Source organism: Staurois parvus, unplaced genomic scaffold (assembly GCF_062004578.1).
Source record: "Staurois parvus isolate SC_StPar_1 unplaced genomic scaffold, SC_StPar_1.0 ptg000723l, whole genome shotgun sequence".
NCBI classification, from domain to species: domain Eukaryota; kingdom Metazoa; phylum Chordata; class Amphibia; order Anura; family Ranidae; genus Staurois; species Staurois parvus.
The window spans coordinates 1327861-1349855 of NW_028318519.1; the positions used below are offsets into that span (position 1 = coordinate 1327861).

The following is a 21995-nucleotide window of genomic DNA, read 5'->3' on the forward strand; positions in this document are numbered from 1 at the left end:
CAGAGGATAAGGGGGCACTCTATTCATCTGGAGGAAAAAAAATGTAATCTCCAAACACAGAAAGGTTTCTTCACAGTAAGAGCTGTGAAAATGTGAAATGGACTCCCTCAAGAGTTGGTTCTGGCCAGCTCAGTGGACTGATTTAAAAAGTCCTGGATTATTTCCTAGATACACAGAATATAACTGGATATAACATTTATAGGTCAAGTTGATCCAGGGAATATCCGATTGCCTCTCGGGGGATCAGAAAATAATTTTTTCCCTGCAGGAGCAAATTGGATCATGCCTTTCTCTGGATCGACTGTTTTTGCCTTCCTCTGGTTCGACTGTGGGTGTATGATTATAACTTTTTTTTTTAACCACCTCCCGTCCAGCCTTTGTATATAAACGGCCAGACGGTGGCACTGCAGGGTCGGGTGGCCGTTTACAAATGGCCTCCCCACCCCCTGCTTGTGCGTGCTCCCTGGGAGCACGCAGCACCGCAATCCGGTGCCCGCTGTGTCCTCCGGACACAATGGAACACCGATCGTCGTACGGGACCTTTGTGCGAGGTCCAGATCATTTGATCACTGATTGGCCAATCAGTGATCACATGCAGAGTAGTAAGCAAGATGTCACTTTTGACATCATTGCTTACTATGTGTGAAATCTGTGAATGATCACAGAGGTCACATGGTACAAGGCTGTTCACAACAGCCTTGTAGCATGTGACCAGTTGTGACCAATCACAGCTCACACAATAGTTCTCAATGGCTGCAAGAATGCAGCCAGAGAGAAGGAGAAATGATTGCTTTTACAGCCTTTTTGGGTGTAAAAGCAATCAGTGTAAAAAAAAAAAAAACGTCATCAACCCCCACAAGTAGTACAGTGTCACCATGGTGGTGACACTGTACTGCTAAAGTGAAAGTATGTAAAAAAAAAAAAAAAAACATAAATAATAATATAATAAAATAAAAAAAAATGTTTAAAAATTATAATTTTTTGTTATGAACTAATCTGGGTTATTTTTTTTATTTTTACTAAAAAGATAACGGAATAAATTTTGGCCAAGATTTATGATGAAATAATATTTATTTGCAAAATTTTATAAGAAAAACACTTTTTTAAAAATTTTTTGGACATTTTCATTTACATAGCAAAAAAAAAAACCCCAGTGGTGAATAAATACCACCAAAGTAAAGCTTTGTCTCAAAAAAATGCTAAAAAATTCATATGGGTACAGTGTTGCATGACCGCACAATTGTCATTCAAAGTGTGATAGCACTGAAAGCTGAAAATTGGCCTGGACAGGAAGGGGGTGAAAGTGTCCGGACTGGAAGTGGTTAATGGTTGAACTGGGTGGACGTTTTGTCTTTTTTCAGCCAGACTAACTATGTAACATGGTATCAGGCTGTTGGAAAACATTTGGGTGTTTATTGTCATTATACTACAGGGAGGCGTGACATGTTTGGTATCTACAGTATGTACTCAACACAACGTTAATCAATACGGGTGCATTTATATTTTATTATATATTATTTTATATTGTTTCTTTAACAAAAGGGTGGAATTAAACGTTTCATGCCAGCACTTACATTAGATTTTACTCATTCACTTTAGCAAATTTCAAGTAAAAGAAAATTCTACAGAAGCATTCCTATCACTTTCTTTGTATTGTCAGATAAATAAAAATGTTTCCTTCCACTAAACAAAATATCTATTCCCCACGGGGGGCACCAAACAGGCCTATGATTCCCCCCCTCCCCGCACTCTTCCATCATATGAGCACAGCAGAAAGCAATAAAAGTGGGATAGAAGGGAAATAAAATCGAAGTGTTACAATTGGTTACAGGGCAGAGGTGAGCTGTATAAGATGTGATGGGATTTATGTCCATTGAAACCGAGTATGAGAAATCCTCTCAGCACATAAAAAATATATCCAGACTCTTACCAGCTTCTCTAGGAAAATGACCAGGTCCTAGAGAAGACAGAAAAGACAAAATAAAAATTCTGAGATTTTAGTTTGCCCCCCCATCAAAAAAAAACAAAAAACAGACAGGCCTCTATGCCACGTACCTTGCAGAGTTCTTGCTGGGAATACTCTTCTATTTCTAAAATAAAATATATTAAAATTATATATAAAATAGACAAATATTTCTGATTAAAAAAAAAAAAAAAATTATTATTTTTTTAAATTTATTACAGATTATATAATTTTAAGCTATAACTGGGGTAGGAAATATTTCAGATGTTGACATTTACCTGGACAGCATGTCCTTTGCCCCCCCCCAGCAGTGTTCTCTGTCCCCTTCACATAAACCCCCCGCCCCAGCAGCAGGCGAGTCCATTTTGCTGAAATTTCATTGCAGCAACTCAGAATGGTCCTCAGTAGTTTGTATGACCCCCACTTGCTTGTATGCATGCCTGACAATGTCGGGGGAGGCTCCTAATGAGACCACAGATGGTGTCCTGGGGGATTTCCTCCCAGATCTGGACCAGGACATCACTGACCTCCTGGACAGTCTGAGGTGCAACCTGGCGGTGTCGGATGGACCAAAACATGACATCCCAGAGGTGTTCTATTGGATTTAGGTCAGGCGAGCGTGGGGGCCATTCAATGGTATCAATTCCTTCATCCTCTTGGAACTGCTTGCATACTCTCCCCACATGAGGCCGGGCATTGTCGTGCACCAGGAGGAACCCAGGACCCACTGCACCAGGAGGAACCCAGGACAACCGGCACCAGTGTAGGGTCTGACAATGGGTCCAAGGATTTCATCCCGATACCTAATGGCAGTCAGGGTGCCATTGTCTAGCCTGTAGAGGTCTGTGCATCCCTCCATGGATATGCCTCCCCAGACCATCACTGACCCACCACCAAAACAGTCATGCTGAACCATGTTACAGGCAGCAGAACATTCTCCATGGCTTCTCCAGACCCTTTCATGTCTGTCACATGTGCTCAGGGGGAACCTGCTCTCGTCTGTGAAAAGCACAGGGTGCCAGTAGTGGACCTGACAAGTCTGGTGTTCAATGGCAAATGCCAATCCAGCTCTATGGTGCCGGGCAGTGAGCACAGGGCCCACTAGAGGACGTTGGGGCCTCAGGCCACCCTCATGAGGTCTGTTTCTGATTGTTTGGTCAGAGACATTCACACCAGTGGCCTGCTGGAGGTCATTTTGTAGGGCTCTGGCAGTGCTCATCCTGTTCCTCCTTGCACAAAGGAGCAGATACTGGTCCTGCTGATGGGTTAAGGACCTTCTATGGCCCTGTCCAGCTCTCCTAGAGTAACTTCCTGTTTCCTGGAATCTCCTCCATGCTCTTGAGACTGTGCTGGGAGACACAGCAAACCTTCTGGAAATGGCACGTATTGATGTGCCATCCTGGAGGAGTTGGACTGCCTGTGCAACCTCTATAGGGTCCAGGTATGGCCTCATGCTACCAGTAGTGACACTGACCCGAGCCAAATGCAAAACTAGTGAAAAACAGTCAGAAACGATGAGTAGCAAAAAAAATATCAGTGGCCTCCACCTGTAAAACCATTCCTGTTTTGGGGATTGTCTCATTGTTGCCCATCTAGTGCACCTGTTGTCAATTTCATTAACACCAAAGCTGATGAAACTGATTAACAACCCCCTCTGCTACTTCACTGACCAGATCAATATCCCAGGAGTTTCACTTACTTGATGCTAGACTCTGATTAAAAAGTCTTCCTTTCACTTTTTTGAGCAGTGTATATATATATATATATATATGTGTGTTCACACCTCCTGAAATTTTTCACATTTTGTCATGTTAAAACCAAAAACGTAAATGTAGTTTACTGGGATTTTACATGATAGACCAACACAAAGTGGCGCATAATTGTGAAGTGGAAGGAAAACGATAAATGGTTTTCAACATTTTTTACAAATAAACCTGTGAAAAGTGCGGCGGCATTTGTATTCAGCACCCCAGAGTCAACACTTTATAGAATCACCTTTCGCTGCAATTCCAGCTGCAAGTCTTTTTGGGGATGTCTCTACCAGCTTTGCACACCTAGAGAGGGACATTTCTGCCCATTCTTCTTTGCAGAATAGCTCAAGCTCTGTCAGACTGGATGGAGAGCGACTGGGAACAGCAATTTTCAAGTCTTGCCACAGATTCTCCATTGGATTTAGGTCTGGACTGTGAGTGGGCCATTCTAACACATGAATATGCTTTGATCTAAACCACTACATTGTAGTTCTGGCTGGATGTTTCGGGTCGTTGTCCTGCTGGAAGGTGAACCTCCACCCCGGTCTCAAGTCCTTTGCAGACTCTAACAGGTTTTCTTCTAAGATTTCCCTGTATTTGGCTCCATTCATCTTCCCATCAACTCTGACCATCTTTCCTGTCCCTGCTGAAGAAAAGCATCACCACAACAGGATGCTGACCAGAGCACCTTCTTCCACATGTTTGCTGTGTCCCCCACATGGCTTCTCGCAAACTGCAAACTGGAAACCTTATGGCTTTCTTCTTGCCACTCTATTATTATTATACAGGATATATATAGCACCAACAGTTTGCTCAGCGCTTTACAATATAAAGGGAGACAATACAGCAACAATACAGTTCAATACAAGAGGGATAGGAGGGCCTGATCCTGGGAGCTTACAATAAAGGCCAGATTTGTGGAGTCCACGACTTATAGTTGTCTTGTGGACAGATTCACCCACCTGAGCTGTGGATCTCTGCAGCTCCTCCAGGGTTCCCATGGGCCTCTTGGCTGCTTCTCTGATGAATGCTCTCCTTGCCCGGCCTGTCAGTTTAGGTGGACGGCCATGTCTTGGTAGGTTTGCAGTTGTGCCATATTTCCATTGTCAGATGATGGACTGAACAGTGCTCCATGAGATATTTAAAGCTTGGGATATTTTTCTAACCCAACCCTGCATTAAACTTATCCACGACTTTATCCCTGACCTGTCTGGTGTATTCCTTGATCTTCATGATGCTGTTTGTTCACTAATGTTCTCTAACAAACCTCTGAGGGCTTCACAGAACAGCTGTATTTATACTGAGATTAAATTACACACAGGTGGACTCTATTTACTAATATTTCTTTTTTACTTCTGAAGGCAATTGGTTCCACTAGATTTCAGTTAGGGGTATCAGAGTAAAGGGGGCTGAAAACAAATGCACGACACACTTTTCAGATGTTTATTTGTAAAAAAATTTGAAAACCATTTATTACTTTCCTTCCACTTCACAATTATATGCCACTTTGTGTTGGTCTATCACATAAAATCCCAATAAAATACATCTCCATTTATGGTTGTAACATGACAAAATGTGGAAAATTTCAAGGGTATGAATACTTTTTCAAGGCACTGTGTTTTGTATATACAGTGGGGATCGAAAGTTTGGGCACCCCAGCTAAAAATTTATATTAATGTGCATAAAGAAGCCAAGGAAAGATGGAAAAATCTCCAAAAGGCATCAAATTACAGATTAGACATTCTTATAATATGTCAACAAAAGTTTGATTTTATTTCCATCATTTACACTTTCAAAATAACAGAAAACAAAAAAATGGCATCTGCAAAAGTTTGGGCACCCTGCAGAATTTATAGCATGCACTGCCCCCTTTGCCAAGCTGAGACCTGCCAGTGTCATGGATTGTTCTCAGTCATCGTCTGGGAAGACCAGGTGATGTCAATCTCAAAGGTTTTAAATGCCCATAATCATCTGACCTTGCCCCAACAATCAGCACCATGGGTTCTTCTAAGCAGTTGTCTAGAAAACTGAAACTGAAAATAGTTGACGCTCACAAAGCTGGAGAAGGCTATAAGAAGATAGCAAAGCGTTTTCAGATGTCAATATCCTCTGTTTCGGAATGTAATTAAGAAATGGCAGTCATCAGGAACAGTGGAAGTTAAAGCAAGATCTGGAAGACCAAGAAAAATATCAGACAGAACAGCTCGCAGGATTGTGAGAAAAACAATTCAAAACCCACGTTTGACTGCACGATCCCTCCAGAAAGATCTGGCAGACACTGGAGTTGTGGTACACTATTCCACTATAAAGAGATACTTGTACAAATATGGTCTTCATGGAAGAGTCATCAGAAGAAAACCTCTTCTACGTCCTCACCACAAAAATCATCGTTAGAACTTTGCAAATGAATATATAGACAAGCCTGATGCATTTTGGAAACAAGTTCTGTGGACCGATGAGGTTAAAATTGAACTTTTTGGCCGGAATGAGCAAAGGTACGTTTGAAGAAGAAGGGGCACAGAATTTAATGAAAAGAACCTCTGTCCAACTGTTAAGCATGGGGTTGGATCAATCATGCTTTGGGGTTGTGTTGCAGCCAGTGGCACAGGGAACATCTCACGAGTAGAAGGAAAAATGGATTCAATAAAATTTCAGCAAATTTTGGATGGTAACTTGATGCCATCTGTGAAAAAGCTGAAGTTAAAGAGAGGATGGCTTCTACAAATGGATAATGATCCTAAACACACCTCAAAATCCACGGGGGATTACATCAAGAGGCATAAACTGAAGGTTTTGCCATGGCCTTCACAATCTCCTGACCTCAACATAATTGAAAATCTATGGCTAGACCTTAAAAGAGCAGTGCGTGACAGACAGCCCAGAAATCTCAAAGAACTGGAAGACTTTTGTAAGGAAGAATGGGCAAAGATACCTCAAACAAGAATTGAAAGACTCTTGGCTGGCTACAAAAAGCGTTTACAAGCTGTGATACTTGCCAAAGGGGGCAGTACAAGATATTAACTCTGCAGGGTGCCCAAACTTTTGCAGACACCATTTTTTTGTTTTCTTTTATTTTGAAAGTGTAAATGATGGAAATAAAATCTAACTTTTGTTGACATATTATAAGAATGTCTAATCTGTAATTTGATGCCTTTTGGAGATTTTTCCATCTTTCCTTGGCTTCTTTATGCACATTAATACAAATTTTTAGCTGGGGTGCCCAAACTTTCGATCCCCACTGTATATATATATATATATATAAAAAACGAAAACCTTTCCCATTTTACTTACCTTCTTTTAGACCCAGTGATGTCATCACTGAGTCTCTGTGCTTCTCTATGCAATGCAGGCAGATTATGGCTGGTGGGAGGCCTGCAGGGTGCTGTACATAGCTTGATGGAATTATATTACAATGTGTATAGCAACAAGCCAGACTTGACGGAAACAGGTTTAAAGTGCATTAATAAAACCACTTGCATGACTCTTCCCTATAGCCCATGCGCTTTGAATGATTGAGCATTTAGAAGGCAAGCACATATAAAAAGACATAATAGAAAGTGCATGTCACTCACCATATGGAGCAGAGGAATCCCCATAGCCCTTCATATCTAGAGCTATAACCCGGTACCCTGCATCAGCCAGAGCCGGAAGCTGCATGCAAGACAAATATTATGTGTGTTATTTACTACAGAAAGCCACAAGCCAAGCACAGGAGCACTTAAAGCAGAACTCTTCCTTTACAAATCCTGGCATATTAGGGCGTATGTTGATGGGTTTTTGTTCATGTCAGGTGTGTTTTTTTTTCTCTACAAGTCTATGGAACGTAAAAACATAAAAAAACACTTGAAGCAAGTTAAAGTGGACCTCCCCTCTCCACCCCCCCCCCAAAAAAAAAAACAAATGCATGCAGATCTGCATACTAAATTTAAAATGCAATGCATGTATTTCCCAATATACAGTATCGTGGCCAAACTGGAACTTGATTCCATTTCCAGCATGGTATTCCAGATCTAAGAATTTAGTGCTTCTCTTTTGAAATTTTAAGATGAATTGCTCCAAAATGCCCACAGCTACAGAGGTGGAAGAGGCCTTGTTTTAAAGTGATTTCTCTGTTTGTTTAGAATATGTAAACACTTTAGTGTACATAGTCTGGGTTTAGGTTCGCTTTAACCACTTCAAGTCCGAACACTTTTACCCCCTTCCTGTCCAGGCCAAGTTTTAGCTATCACACTTTGAATGACAATTGCGCGGTCATGCAATACTGTACCCATATGAATTTTTTAGCATTTTTTTTAAGACAGATAAAGCTTTATTTTGGTGGTATTTATTCACCACTGGGATTTTTATTTTTTTTGCTATGTAAATGAAAATGTCCAAAAATTTTGAAAAAACGTGTTTTTCTTATAAAAGTTTGCAAATAAATAATACTTCATCATAAATCTTGGCCAAAATTTATTCCGTTATCTTTTTAGTAAAAAAAACAAACCCAAATTAGTTTATAACCAAAAATTATAATTTTTAAACTTTTATTTTACATTTTTATTTTACTTTTTTATATTATTATGTTTTTTGTTTTGTTTTTTTACATACTGCCACCCTAGCAGTACAGTGTCACCATGGTGACACTGTACTACTTGTGAGGGGTGATGAAGATTTTTTTTTTTTTACACTGATTGCTTTTACACCCATAAAGGCTGTAAAAGCAATCATTTCTCCTTCTCTCTGGCTGCATTCTTGCAGCCATTGAGAACTACTGTGTGAGCTGTGATTGGTCACAGCTTGTCACATGGTACAAGGCTATTGTGAATGGCCTTGTACCATGTGACCTCTGTGATCATTCACAGATTTCACACATAGTAAGCAATGATGTCAGGAATTGACATCTTGCTTACTGCTCTGCATGTGATCACTGATTGGCCAACGAGTAATCACATGATCGGGACCTCGCACAGAGGTCCCGTCCGACGATTGGGTTTCCACTGTGTCTGGAGGACACAGCGGGCACCGAATTGCGGTGCTGCGCCCTCCCAGGGAGCGTGCACAAGCAGGGGGCGGGGAGGCCGTTTATAAACGGCCACCCGACCCTGCACTGCCACCGTCCGGCCGTTTTTATACAATGGCCGGACGGGAGGTGGTTAAGCAAGAACCTGAAAATGTAACTTTTGTCTAGAATGTGTCCTAAAAAAAACAAAACAGGAATGCTTTTCCTGTGCCTTGGCACTCCTGTTCTGTATCCTCATAGCTGTATATCTGCAATGTGAGATCATCTAAGGCCGGCCATACATGGGTCGAAAAACGACCGATTTTTCGTCCAAAAATCGGACCTAAGAATAATCGGCCAATTTTCGCTCTGTTAGTGGGTCAATGGCACCGGCTGATTTTCGTGGTTCCTCCCCTTTTCGGTGTCAGGCATGTTTGGAAATTCGTAAAAAACGACCGATTTTGGTCAAACCGTACGATCGTTTTTCCGAAAAGAATATGCTCATGAGCCGTGACCTGGAAGGAACAGAAGTTTTGCCTGTTATATTGGGTGAACTTTATGACTTGGTTGGCCGATTTTCGAAATCAATGATGGCACCATCGGATTACTGAGCGAACGACGTTTCTAATTTTTGGACGAAAAATCGGTCGGAATTCGACCCATGTACGGCCTGCATAAGGCACTGCTGCCTCTGACTGCTGGCCTCACCAGATCAGGAGTGAGAATTGGTCATGTCATTCACATGAAAATATCCCAATTGGCTGTCAAAAAAACCCCCCAAAAAATAGACTTTAAGGAGGCAGCCATCTTGCCTTCTGAATTCCTGTCAGCTGCTACTGTACTGTTCTCTGAAAAGCAATCCACCGGGGATTGCTTTTCAGCAACCAACACAGGCTGAACTAAGCTTTTGGATCAACATAAAAATACAGAACAGAGAATGCAGGTGTTAAGATCCAGATGCAGTTTATTACTCCCAGTATGTGTTAAACACCAACACATTTCGGAGATTCTGAGAGGCTCCCTTCATCAGTGCTTCTCAGGGTCCTGTCCATGGCAGAAGTTCTGGAAGATCTGGCATTTCTGCCAGTACCCTGCATGGCCGCAGAAGCACACATCAGCCTCAGTTTGGTGCCAGATGGCCTTTATAAGGAGGCTCATCACTTCCTCAAGTTGCTGGATGATCTCTAGCTCCCCGTGCCTTGTTCCTGTTTCCTGTGATTGTGACCCGTGATTTCCTGATACCGACTCAGTTTGCTCCTGGACCTGTCTACTCTGATTTACCCCTGATCTGACCTCGGCTTGGCTTACGGATACTCTCTCTCTGACTCCTCTGTGTATGACCTCGGCTATCCCATCTGACTACGTCTGCTCCGATTCCAACCTGGTACCTGACCTTGGCTTGAACTGACTACCCAGTAAACATCTAAATCCCGGAAGGGCTTGCATACCACGCAGAGGCTCCTCCTGTCTGCAGACCTATCTCCCTGCACCAGCTGTGCTTCTGAATGGACCACCAACCAGCACTCCTACAGGCGGCCTGTGCAACTTTGGGCCTGACTCCCGTTGTCCCACTCTCAGGGGAGTCCGGAACTTAGTCGCAAGGGAAGCCATCTCTCCATTGGCCTCCATCACCAGGTATGTGATAGGGCTGCTTTGTATTGCTGACCAGGACTTGTTATGATCACACTTAGAATGGTTTATTCATTACCTGATACCTCCAGGAGTACCAGCTCTCGGGAAAGCCATGACACAGGCAGATGGCCGGTCCATTGCCCATTTCTACAAAATGCAGCTTTACACCAGGCTAAAGGAAATAAAGGCAAGAGTTAGAGGTCGTAACAACAGCAATCCGACAGATAGCAACTATGGCAGTCCATGTGCCAAATAACAAGATATACCAGGTAATCGCCAGAATGTCAGCCAAAAAAGAACAAGCATTTAAAGTGAGAATCTAACAAATCACTAAGTGGAGACAATTAACATTTTATATCTCCTTTCTGTGCAACAACAGACCAGACAACCCAATTCATGGCAAACCCACATAATATGGAGCCTTTTTATTAAAAAAAAAAAAAAAAGCAAAATTATTGGTTTTGGTTTCACCTATTGTCCTAAATTGTGTAAATTGTGACAAAACCAGAAACAATAAGGCCAGGAAGTCTATCAGGACAGAAAAATAGGGGGGAGGGGGACTTGTTTTATTATAGTCCAGGATTGGAGGCCATTATCTTGGCCCGGGCTTTGCTACCTTGAGCCTTATGGCTGTACCTCTGCCGTGTGGAATCATCTAAGGCAGTGGTCTCCAAACTGTGACCCGGGGGCCAGATGTAGCCCTTTGCTTGCCTTTTCCTCCCACTGATACAAGATACTATTCCTCCCACTGACACCAACAATGGGGCACTACTCCTCCCACGGACACCAATGATGGGACACTATTCCTCCCACTGATACCAATGATGGGACACTATTCCTTCCACTGATACCAATGATGGGGCACTATTCCTCCCACTGACACCAATGATGGGGCACTATTCCTCCCACTGATACCAATGATGGGGCGCTATTCCTCCCACTGATACCAATGATGGGGCACTATTCCTCCCACTGATACCAATGATGGGGCACTATTCCTCCCACTGATACCAATGATGGGGCACTATTCCTCCCACTGATACCAATGATGGGGCACTATTCCCCCCACTGATACCAATGATGGGGCACTATTCCTCCCACTGATACCAATGATGGGGCACTATTCCTCCCACTGATACCAATGATGGGGCACTATTCTTCCCACTGATACCAATGATGGTGCACTATTCCTCCCACTGATACCAATGATGGGACACTATTCCTCCCATTGACACCAACAATGGGGCACTATTCCTCCCATTGACACCATTGATGGGGCACTACTCCTCCCACTGACACCAATGATGGGACACTATTCCTCCCACTGACAGCAATGATGGGGCACTATTCTTCCCACTGACAGCAATGATGGGGCACTATTCCTCCAACTAACTCCAATGATGGGGCACTATTCATCTCACTGACATCAATGATGGGGCACTATTCCTCCCATTGACACCATTGATGGGGCACTATTCTTCAACACTGTTCTTCCCACTGAATGATGGGGCACTATTCCTCCTACTGACACCAACAATGGGGAACTATTCCTCCCACTGACACCAGTGGTGGGGCACTATTCCTCCCACTAACATCAATGATGGGGCACTACTTCTCCCACTGACACCATTGATGGGGCACTATGCCTCCAATTAACACTGTTCTTCCCACTGACACCAATGATGGGGCACTATTCCATCCACTGACACCAACAATGTGGCACTATTCCTCCCACTGACACAGCAATGGGACACTATTCCTCCCACTGATACCAATGATGGGACACTATTCCTTCCACTGACACCAATGATGGGGCACTATCCCTCCCACTGTTACTAATGGTGGGCACAATTCCCCCTCTTAATACCAAAGATAAATTGTTTACTACCACTGATGCTAGGACAATTTCTACTCCCAATCACCACAGTCCGGCCCCCCTAAAGTCTGAAGGAACTGGCCCTTTGTTTGGAGACCTCTGATCAAAGGCAATGCTCCTCTGTTAGTCTCACCAGATTTGGTGATGCCATTATCGTGCTGATTGATCATGGTTCCCCTTGCTGGAGGGGAAGCTGTATCTGAAGACCTGCCGTGCAAGAATCTCTTCTGCTTTGTTCATTCTATGGACATGTGATTCTTCCAATGCTTTACCCTTTTTTTATTTTCAAATATTATATAGAAAGTACAGAACAAAGAACAGGTATACTCCAGGACAATCTATTAAAGTACTGCTAAGCTTGGCATTTTTTTACCTTTACGCATTCTCAGAATTACGGTAAACAACACCCCAGCACTTTTTCATGTCCCAGTGGACTATGCTCAAACCACCAGCTTTGGGATGATCTGTTCTGCTTCCCTCTAACTTCTGACTTGTAGAGGAGGGTACTGAGCGCATTGTGGGTATGGAAACCATATCCTGCTGCAGCTGTATTTCAATTGGATGGGAGGAGGGAGCAGGGGTATGTCTTGACAGATACTGCGTGTGTGTATTTGTGTGTGTATGGACTTGGTTCTAGCCCTGGCCAGGAGCATGAATGCACAGATGTCTCTTTAGCAGCTGATTAGTTAAAGGAGACACTGGAAAACAGGGAGGAGGTAGCAGTTTGAGGACCAGCTAAAAAAAGTCATGATTTTAAGGAAGACCAGGCCTCTTCTGTAGGTGTCCACCTGCTGTGCTGTAATGTACCTAAAAAAAAGGTTTAATATTATTTTAAGATTACGAAGTGTTGTGAGCTTGAGTTGCTAGGGTGAGCTCCTCAAGTAATACAGTCCATATGACGTGCACCAAGAGCATTTATTCTTAAATGTTTCCTAAAGTACTTGGGAAATAACTGGTTGGTAATGCCACAAGAACGTAGGAGATTATATGGTTTTATAATATATTTTATATTATTAGATTATATTTCATGCTTAATGGCACCCTGCTGTAGAGATAGTTTACCAAGAAACCATTGGGTAGATGGGGCCAAAGGGCCCCTCTACTAGGTCATGATGAGGAGTAGAAATGAGGGGAAACGAGAGGAGAATAAGGAAGTCAACTTTTCTATTTTTGACTACTACCCCACCAGTCACATCAGGGGGCAGCTTTAACATGTCCTAGCGTCTACCAAGACGTCCACCTTCATTCAGTGACACAGAGAGGAACAAGGAATAGTAAGTCAGTTGAAGGATCACTTCATGTTCCTTCCAATCCACTGTTGATACCTACCCCATACTTACTTTTAACTCTCTTCAACTACAGAGTCTAGGTTGAGGTTGATTAGAACCTATATTTTGAAACCGGCGATGCTCTCATTTCTTTGATGCATTGACTACTTACCAGGAAGCAAACGGAAAGTGTTGAAGCATGGGGATAAGTATCAATAGTGTAGAGGATGAATAAAGTACATGGTCGCTTTATGCATTAAGAATGTTTGCATTTTGAAAAGGTAACGTTTAAAATAAGATAAATCTGCAATACTCAATATGCAAATTGGGGCTGACACGGTGTTCTGTCACATCCCTACAATGAGGGCTTCCCTATTGGTGTGAAAGTTTCAGGGTACGGCATTGAGGGATGCTGGGGTTGGGCTGTAGAGCTCTGACAATGGATTGGTAGACTACCACCTGTGACTAAAACCTCAGGGTAATCAGGAAGATATACTATATGTGTGACGGGAGTGACTTTTGGGTGTGGGGGGGACCGCTGTATTATCTTCCCAAATCATTATGTTTAAGTGACCCTGTACCTGTTAATGGGTACAGGGTGTGTAAATGTGAATGTCTTGATATTGTGTATAGTGTGTGCTCCTTTGTCCCTGCCACATGGCTGTCCATTGTTTGTTCTATGCCATGTGCTTCATCCCATTGTTCTGTGTCTTGCTGGCCAGCAAACTATTATGGGATGCATGTGTTCCTGTATTGTACTGCCATGTGGTTATTCCTTCGTCTCGGCCACTTGGCTGTCTATTGTCCTTGCCATGTGCTATCCCATTGTTCTGTGTCTGGGTTGGATGGGGAGGGGTGATGAGGTGTTTTCTGCCCATACTGTAGCCCTCCCCACTGATGGGACGGGCTGATGATGTGTTTCCTGTTCCTGGATGTCTTTCCCCGCCCTCTGTATAAAACATGTTGTTTGTGTAAAATAAAGAGTTGTTGGCTTCCTGTTTTAAGAAGAGCTGGGTGCTGTCTATTTCCTGAGGGATTTCAAGGGTGTGGTCCGTGGATGGTGTTCGGACAGGGAAGCTGCGGTATAACGGAATATATCCAAGAGTGGTCGGGTTCCGGTTCCGTTACAATATGGACACCTGACCATCACACCTACACTATATGCCCAAAAATATGTGTACATCTCTCCAAATTATTTGAGTTCAGGCGTTTCCAGTGAAGGATACTGTTAATGCTACAGCATACAAGGACACTGTAGACAATTATGCTCTTCCAAACGTGTGGTAACACTTTAGGGAAGGTCCTTTTCTGTTCTAACATGATTATGCCCCAGTACAAAGCCATCTCCATATAGGCATGGTTTGACAAGTTTAGTCTGGAGGGAGAAACTTGATTGGCCTGCAGAGTCCTGACCTCAACCCTACTGAACACCTTAGGGATGAACTGGAGCACCAATCATGAGCCAAGTCTTATCATTCAACATCACTACCTGACCTCAACCCTACTGATCACCTTTTGGGTACATAAAACACCAGTTGTAAGCCAGATCTTCTCATCCAACATCAGAACTTGAGCTCAACCCTATTGAACATCTTTAGGGTGAATTGGAACATTGATTGTGAGTTAGGTCTTCTTATCCAACAGCAGTACCTGATCTCAACCCTACTGAACACATTTGGGATGAATTTAAACACTGATTGTGAGCCAGGTCTTTTCATCCAACATTGGTATCTGACCTCACCATGATCATTTGGCTGAATAAAATGTTCCTCCAAACATGCTCCAGAATCCTAAGGAAAGCCTTTAGGTTATTTTTTTTTTATCATTTTAGTTGATTAGCCAGTGTTTAGTTAGGCTCCCTATTCTGACTTCTTTTTTCAAAGAAGGGTTGGATTTTCATTTATTACAGGTATTGATATAGTGCCATCAATTTACACAGCACGTTACATATTGCACATTCACATCAGTCCCTGCCCTCAAGGAGCTTACAATCTAAGGTCTCTGTCTCACATTGCGGCCAATTTAGGCTGCAGCCATTGAACCTACCAGCAGTGTTTGGAGTGTGGGAGAAAACCAGAGAACTCAGAGGAAACTAATGCAAGCACAGGGAGAACATGCAAACTCTATGCAGATAATGTCCTGACTGGGATGCAAACCAGGGACCCCAGTGCTGCAAGGAAGAAGTGCTAACCACTAAGCCACTGTGGTTAGATCGGCTGTGACATTGTCTATGGAAAGGCCTCTATTTCTCCCTTTACTCACCTTATTAACACAGTCAGTGAGAATACCAGACACTTTATAGTGTATACTGGAACATGTGACCTGCCACCCTGTAATGGTGTCATGGGTTAGCATTCAGTCACTAGACCTGAGCTGTGTCACATGACTGGGTGAGTGACATCACTGCTCCCTTGGTCAAAGCCAATTTTATCGCTACACAAAAGCAAGGAGTGGTAGGGAAGCGCGGATAAGGTGAGTATATTGGGAATGGGGAGGAGGGTTTACTTTGCAGACACACTGCCATTTTTAGTAAAACCAAAACTCCAGCTCTGTATACTATTTCCAGGTCAGTGAATCATAAAGGACTGAAGCCTAAAAATCAACAATGCAAACAAGCAGCTAGCATTTTCAAATGGAAATCTTCCCTGGATGCCTACCTATTTCTCACAGTACGGCTTTCCTTTAACCGCCTTAGCGGTTTTCCCGAGTGTAGCTCGGGGTAAAATTTCAGTACCAAGAGCGTTAACCCCGAGCTACACTCGGGCTTACCATGCGGCGTTGCTCAAGGGGTCCCTGCAGCACTTACCTTGTCCTTCGCTCCCGCGATGTGTCCCCTGCAGCGTCCCCGGCCATCTCCTCCGGCATCCGGCTTCCGTGTTCCCGTCCCTGTGAAGTCGGGACGTATGGGCGCCGGAACCGGCGGGAAATTTGAAATTTTTAAAAAATTTCATTTTTGCTGTCATTGCTGTTTCAATGCATTTCACATACATTTTGTCCCTACTGCTTTGTCCTGTGCCCTGCCTGCATTTTGACTGTTCTTTCTGCCTGGAAACTTAGAAAAGTCCATGGCATCCAAAAAGCGTCCCCTTACGTCAAAAGCGGTTTTAGAACAGCGATAGTAAATCAGAACCACTTGCAGAATTGAGTGATAATGATTCGTGGGGAAATTCGTCATCAGACACTGAAAACGATTTTGCGACTTTGCTCAGCGATGTGCGAATTTGCCTCTGTATTTCAAATTTCAGTGTTTTTGGTTTGATTATATTATTGAATTAAATGTATTATTATTATTATATTATTTTTTATGATTATTTATTAAATTATAATTTATGATTTCGTGTTTCAAGTTTTTTCATATCCGGAATGTTTACTAGACTCTTGTTCTGACAGATTTCAGTGAGTTATTCCTAAAAATTACAGCCTACAATAAAAAACTACATATTTCCATGCAAAAAAATGGTACCGCTTTCAGCACAAAAAATTGGAAAGAATCAGACCGCCGAGGAGGTTAAGGCACTTTTTTGCAGGCACATTATGATAATAAAGAGGAGCAAGTTCACCTTCCATGATTCTTACTAGATCAATGAGGGAAAAGAGAAGCTGAGATGGGAGAAAAATGAAATACACATTTTATCAGTCTTCATATAAAGTGAGATAAATGAAGCCAACATGGTGCTGGAGTCTGTGTCGTTAATAAGTCTTTATTGCACTTTTGACCCCCGTGCTGAAATATTACCCGTAGCAAAAAAATATTGAGTCTGTTCACGTGTTCCTGATCAATGCTTCACCCAGCGAGGAGAAAATAATAAGATCGCTTCTGTCCTGCCTGCAATAACCTTGCTAAATGATCAGTAATGAACGGACTACACCAGCTATATATCACCGACGAGAGGAGATACTACAAGCAGGTAGATGGACAGATAGAACAGAAGATAAATCTTAAGGTTAAAGGTCCCCAGCCTTCCAGGGTCTTCTGGGTCAACAATGTAATGAATTAAAAAAAAAAGTAATGCAAACCTGTACCTTTGTCATGTAAGGGGTTCTTTAGAAAGATGTAATTAATCACTCTGAAGGTCTTCCTGTTTGGTGTGACCTCTCTGGGATTGGAAGATTCTTCAGTTCAAGAAGGAGCACATCAACACAGTATGGTGCAAAGTTGTGAAGAACTGGAGGGTAAGAGGTTATGCCTTTTCTATGTAGCTAGTGGTTGAGAAGATGTCATGTAGCTGGGTTCCCCTAACCCAGTGGTTCCCAACCTTCCTAATGCCGCGACCCTTTAATACAGTTCCTCATGTTGTGGTGACCCCCAACCATAAAATTATTTACCCAGTAATTATAATTCATGAGTGTCGTTTTACCTCCAATACTGCTGCTTTCAACACAGTAGCTGCTTTCAACACAGCAGCTGCTTTCTACACACTAGCTGCTCTTTACACATTGGAAATATGTGTTTTCTGGTGGTCTTAGGGGACCCCTGTGAAAGGGTCATTCAAACCCCAAAGGGGTCGCGACCCACAGGTTGAGAACCACTGCCCTAACCCAAGGGAATATGGCACTGTTGGCTATGGCAATGAGGGTGTCCTCAACTGCAGTTTTGTGGCCACTGGATATAGGAGCACACTCAAGTATCATTAAAGAGTACCTGTAGTATGGAAAAGGGGATAATGTCACTGTTAATGTCTTCCTGTGTGGTGTGATTTCTCTGGGATTGGAAGAGCTCTCAGTTCAAGACAGAACACATCAACAAGTGCAGCACAAAGTTGTGGAGAACTGGAGGGTGACAGGTAATGTCCTTTCTAAATAACTAATGGTTGAGAAGATGCCATGTAGCTGGGTTCCCCCAACCCAAGGGAGAATGGCACTGCTCACTACAGCCCTGCAAGTGGCCTCAACTGCAGTTTGTGGACATTGGAGCACTCCTAATTATCATTAATAAATACCTGTAGTAGGAAAGGGGGTTAGCATTACTCTTAAGGTCTTCCTGTGTGGTCTGACCTCTCAGGGATTGGAAGATTCCACATCAATGCATGCAGCATGGCTGGCACAAAGTTGTGGAGAGCTGGAGGCTGAGAGATCATGTCCTTGACCTCTCCTAAGTATTTAATGGTTGAGAAGATGACACTGCAGGCTTTGGCTCTGGGGGTGCCCTTACCTGCAATTTTGTGGACGTTGGGTATAGAAGCACTCCTACCTACCATTAAAGTATACCTGTAATACTGAATAAGAGGTAATCTTGGTGGCCGATTTAATAAAATCTAAAAAGGAGCAGCAGGGGTCAAGGAAGATCTTGAGAGAGAGAAGGGTAATGTGCTGTCTGGTAGGAGAGGAATAGGTAGATTGGTGAGTGGCCCATGGACTGCTAGGGTGCTCCTAGTGTGGTCCTTGTGTTTTTGAGACCTGTCCAACATCTAAACTCATTTGGAGGGAGTCAGCATACGATGTATAAATGTGCAAATGTTAGTCTCTACTTAATTATTATTATTATACAGTATTTATAAAGCACCAATAGTTCGCTCAGCGCTGTACATTACAAAGGGGGACAGAACATGTGACAGAACAATACCAATACAATGCAAAACATGAGGGGATCGAGGGCCCTGCTCTTTCAAGTTTACAATCTAGGAGGGAGGGGATGGTGGCACAGGAGGAGATAGCTGTGGGGGATGGGGTGGTAGGAAGAGTGGAGGAGGTCGGTCAAGTTAGCAGGGGGTGGGGTAGGCTTCCCTGAAGAGATGGGTTTTCAGGGTGCGCCTAAAGGAGAGGAGAGTAGGTGATAATCTGATGGGTTGGGGCAGGGAGTTCCAGAGGATGGGTGACACCCTGGAGAAGTCCTGGAGGCGGGCATGGGAGGAGGAGACCAGGGAACTAGAGAGAAGGAGGTCTTGTGAGGAGCGGAGTGTGCGTGCTGGGCGGTACTTGGATATTAGGTCAGTGATGTAGTTCGGGGCAGTGTGGTGGATGACTTTCTATGTCAGTGTTAGGATTTTGAATTTGATCCGTTGCGCAATCGGAAGTCAGTGGAGGGATTGGCAGAGGAAGGTGGCGGAAACGGAGAGGTTGGAAAGGTGAATGAGTCTGGCAGCCGTATTCAGGATCGACTGAAGCGGGGATAGCCAGCAGCGAGGCAGGCCAGTGAGGAGGGAGTTGCAGTAGTCGAGTCGTGATATGATGAGGGAGTGGATGAGCTGTTTAGTTGTTTCTGGGGTTAGGAACGTGTGGATTTTGGCGATGTTGCGGAGGTGGAGTCTGCATGAGTTTGTTAAAGATTGGACTTGGGGCTGGAAGGATAGGTTGGAGTCCAGAATGACACCAAGTACTCTGGCCTGCAGGGCGGGTTTGATATTGGCGTTGTTGGATGTGATAGAGAAGTCAATGGGGGGTGGTGTCCGGGCTGGGGGGAAGACAAGAAACTCGGTTTTGGAGAGGTTCAGTTTAAGGAAGTGGAGCAACATCCAATAGGCATCTACAAGCATAAAAAATGTATCTGAGCCTATGTCTGTTTTTATTATTGTCAATACAGTATATACATGATATATGGGGACACTGGCGTGTAAGCTCCTGTGGTAAAGATACTGATGGGAATAGTGCTGTCACAACTCTATAAATATAGGATATCATCCCCTCACCTCGATATGGAAACCAGCAAAAGATGAGAGCTAAATTCCACCCAAGCACATCTTAGATACACCTAATGAAACCCGGCACGCGTCTTGATATTGTGCTTCATTCAGTGCGGAGATGTCAATAAAAATCCTCCATTGTGTTAATATACACCTGGCAACAAAGTTTATGAAAGTTGGAATGAAACGTAATCATGCTTGGAATAAAAATGACGAGGAGTGTGTCAACAGCCAGACATAAAATGAGAAATAGTTTATTAGAAGTGAAAGTTCCCGTGAAGAAATGTTATTTTTGTACTCCAGGTTTGTGTTAGATCAGTTTCATTGTAATAAGAGACAGTTACTGAGGACTCTGAAACCCCAGAACCACACTCTGCTCCTTATTTAAAGGAAACTATGAGCTAGACCTCTCCTTTTCTCTTTTCTATTCATCTGTGAGAGACAAAAGCTGATGTTTAACCATTTCCATACCGGGCACTTTTACCCCCTTCCTGCCCAGGCCAGTTTTCAGGTTTCAGCGCTCTCACACTTTGAATGACAATTGCGCGGTCATACAACATTGCACCCAAACTAAAATTTTATCATTTTCTTCACACAACTAGAGCTTTCTTTTGCTGGTATTTAATCACCGCCGGGGTTTTTATTTTTTACTAAATTAACAAAAAAAGACCAAAAATTTTGAAAAAAAACACATTTTTCTTTGTTTCTGTTATAAAAGTTTACAAATAAATTGTTCTTCGTAAATTTAGGCCGAGATGTATTCTGCTACATGTCTTTGGTGAAAATAACCCAAATTAGGATGTATTTTTTAGTTTGTAGGAAAGTTATAGAGTTCACAAACTATGGTATATATCTGAATATTCATCAATCCTGAAGTACTGACAGCCAATCTAATTTCTTGAGGTCCAAGAATGTCAGAACAGTACAGATATCCCCCAAATGACCCCTTTTTGCAGAGTAGACAGTCCAACGTACTTCATAAGAGGAATGGCAAGTTTTTTGAAGTTGTATTTTTTTTGTCATAATTTTTCGGAAAGTGAAAAAATTAAAAAAATTATTTTCACTATTTTTTTTAACATACTTTCACCAGTGCAGTACAGCGTCATCATATAACTGGCATGGCGGTGATCAGGAACACTGACTGGTGACAGTATGAAAAAAATATATATGTTCCACAAAGTTTATTGAGAAAAAGTCAAAACATATAAATGGTATAAATTGTACAATGTAATACAATGTGCCAAAGAAAAACGCGGTAAAACACAAATCGCACATGCCAAACAATAAGAAATATGCAGGTGAACAAAATAATAAAGCCCTCTCGTGTCACCTGTAACAATAATGAAGTTGAACTTGGAGAAGAAAAAAAAAAAAAAAAACACGAGAACACAGCAAAAAAAAAAAAAAAAAAAGAAGGCAAACACCAATCATAATCACCACATAGCATACAAAATATCACCAAACGAGCAGGATCATTTATTTGCACCCCCAGATTTCTTTCATCGTCGAGTAGCAGAGTAGGGGGGAAGGGAATAAAGCTAAAGGTGCTGGGCTTCTGGTGCAAGGAAGAAGTTGCGAAAATATAGAAAGCTCGGTGTTATCCAGGAAGAGCAGCAAAGGTACCACTCAAAGGTAGCCAACGCATATGAAAATTACTCCGTGGAATGGGAGAGGCACATGTGCAAGTGTATTCCGGGTGTGAGATTAGGTTGCCTATGGACAGCGGAATAAACATAAGTGTAGAGGAAAAAGAAAAAGGGAAAAAATTAAGTGGAGAAGATGTGAAAAACAGCAAAGACAGTACTGGCAGGTACAGGGCACAACGAGGAAGGAGTCGGGAGGAAAGAAAAAATAAAAAATGGTGAGAAGCTGGAAAGCCAAAGAAGGAAGAAGAGAAAAAAAAA

General features: G+C 42.8%; 1 protein-coding gene across 1 annotated transcript in view; it reads right to left on the reverse strand.

Moving 5' to 3' along the window:
- Positions 1-21995, reverse strand: part of EPHX2 (epoxide hydrolase 2) — a 173735-nt gene that overhangs the window by 77547 nt on the left and 74193 nt on the right. The window contains exons 7-10 of the mRNA XM_089653870.1: positions 10404-10499; positions 7287-7365; positions 2056-2090; positions 1931-1957 (exon numbers count right to left, since the gene is read on the reverse strand). Coding sequence (XP_089509996.1) covers positions 1931-1957; positions 2056-2090; positions 7287-7365; positions 10404-10499 — 237 coding nt within the window. The remainder of the gene's footprint in view (positions 1-1930; positions 1958-2055; positions 2091-7286; positions 7366-10403; positions 10500-21995) is intronic.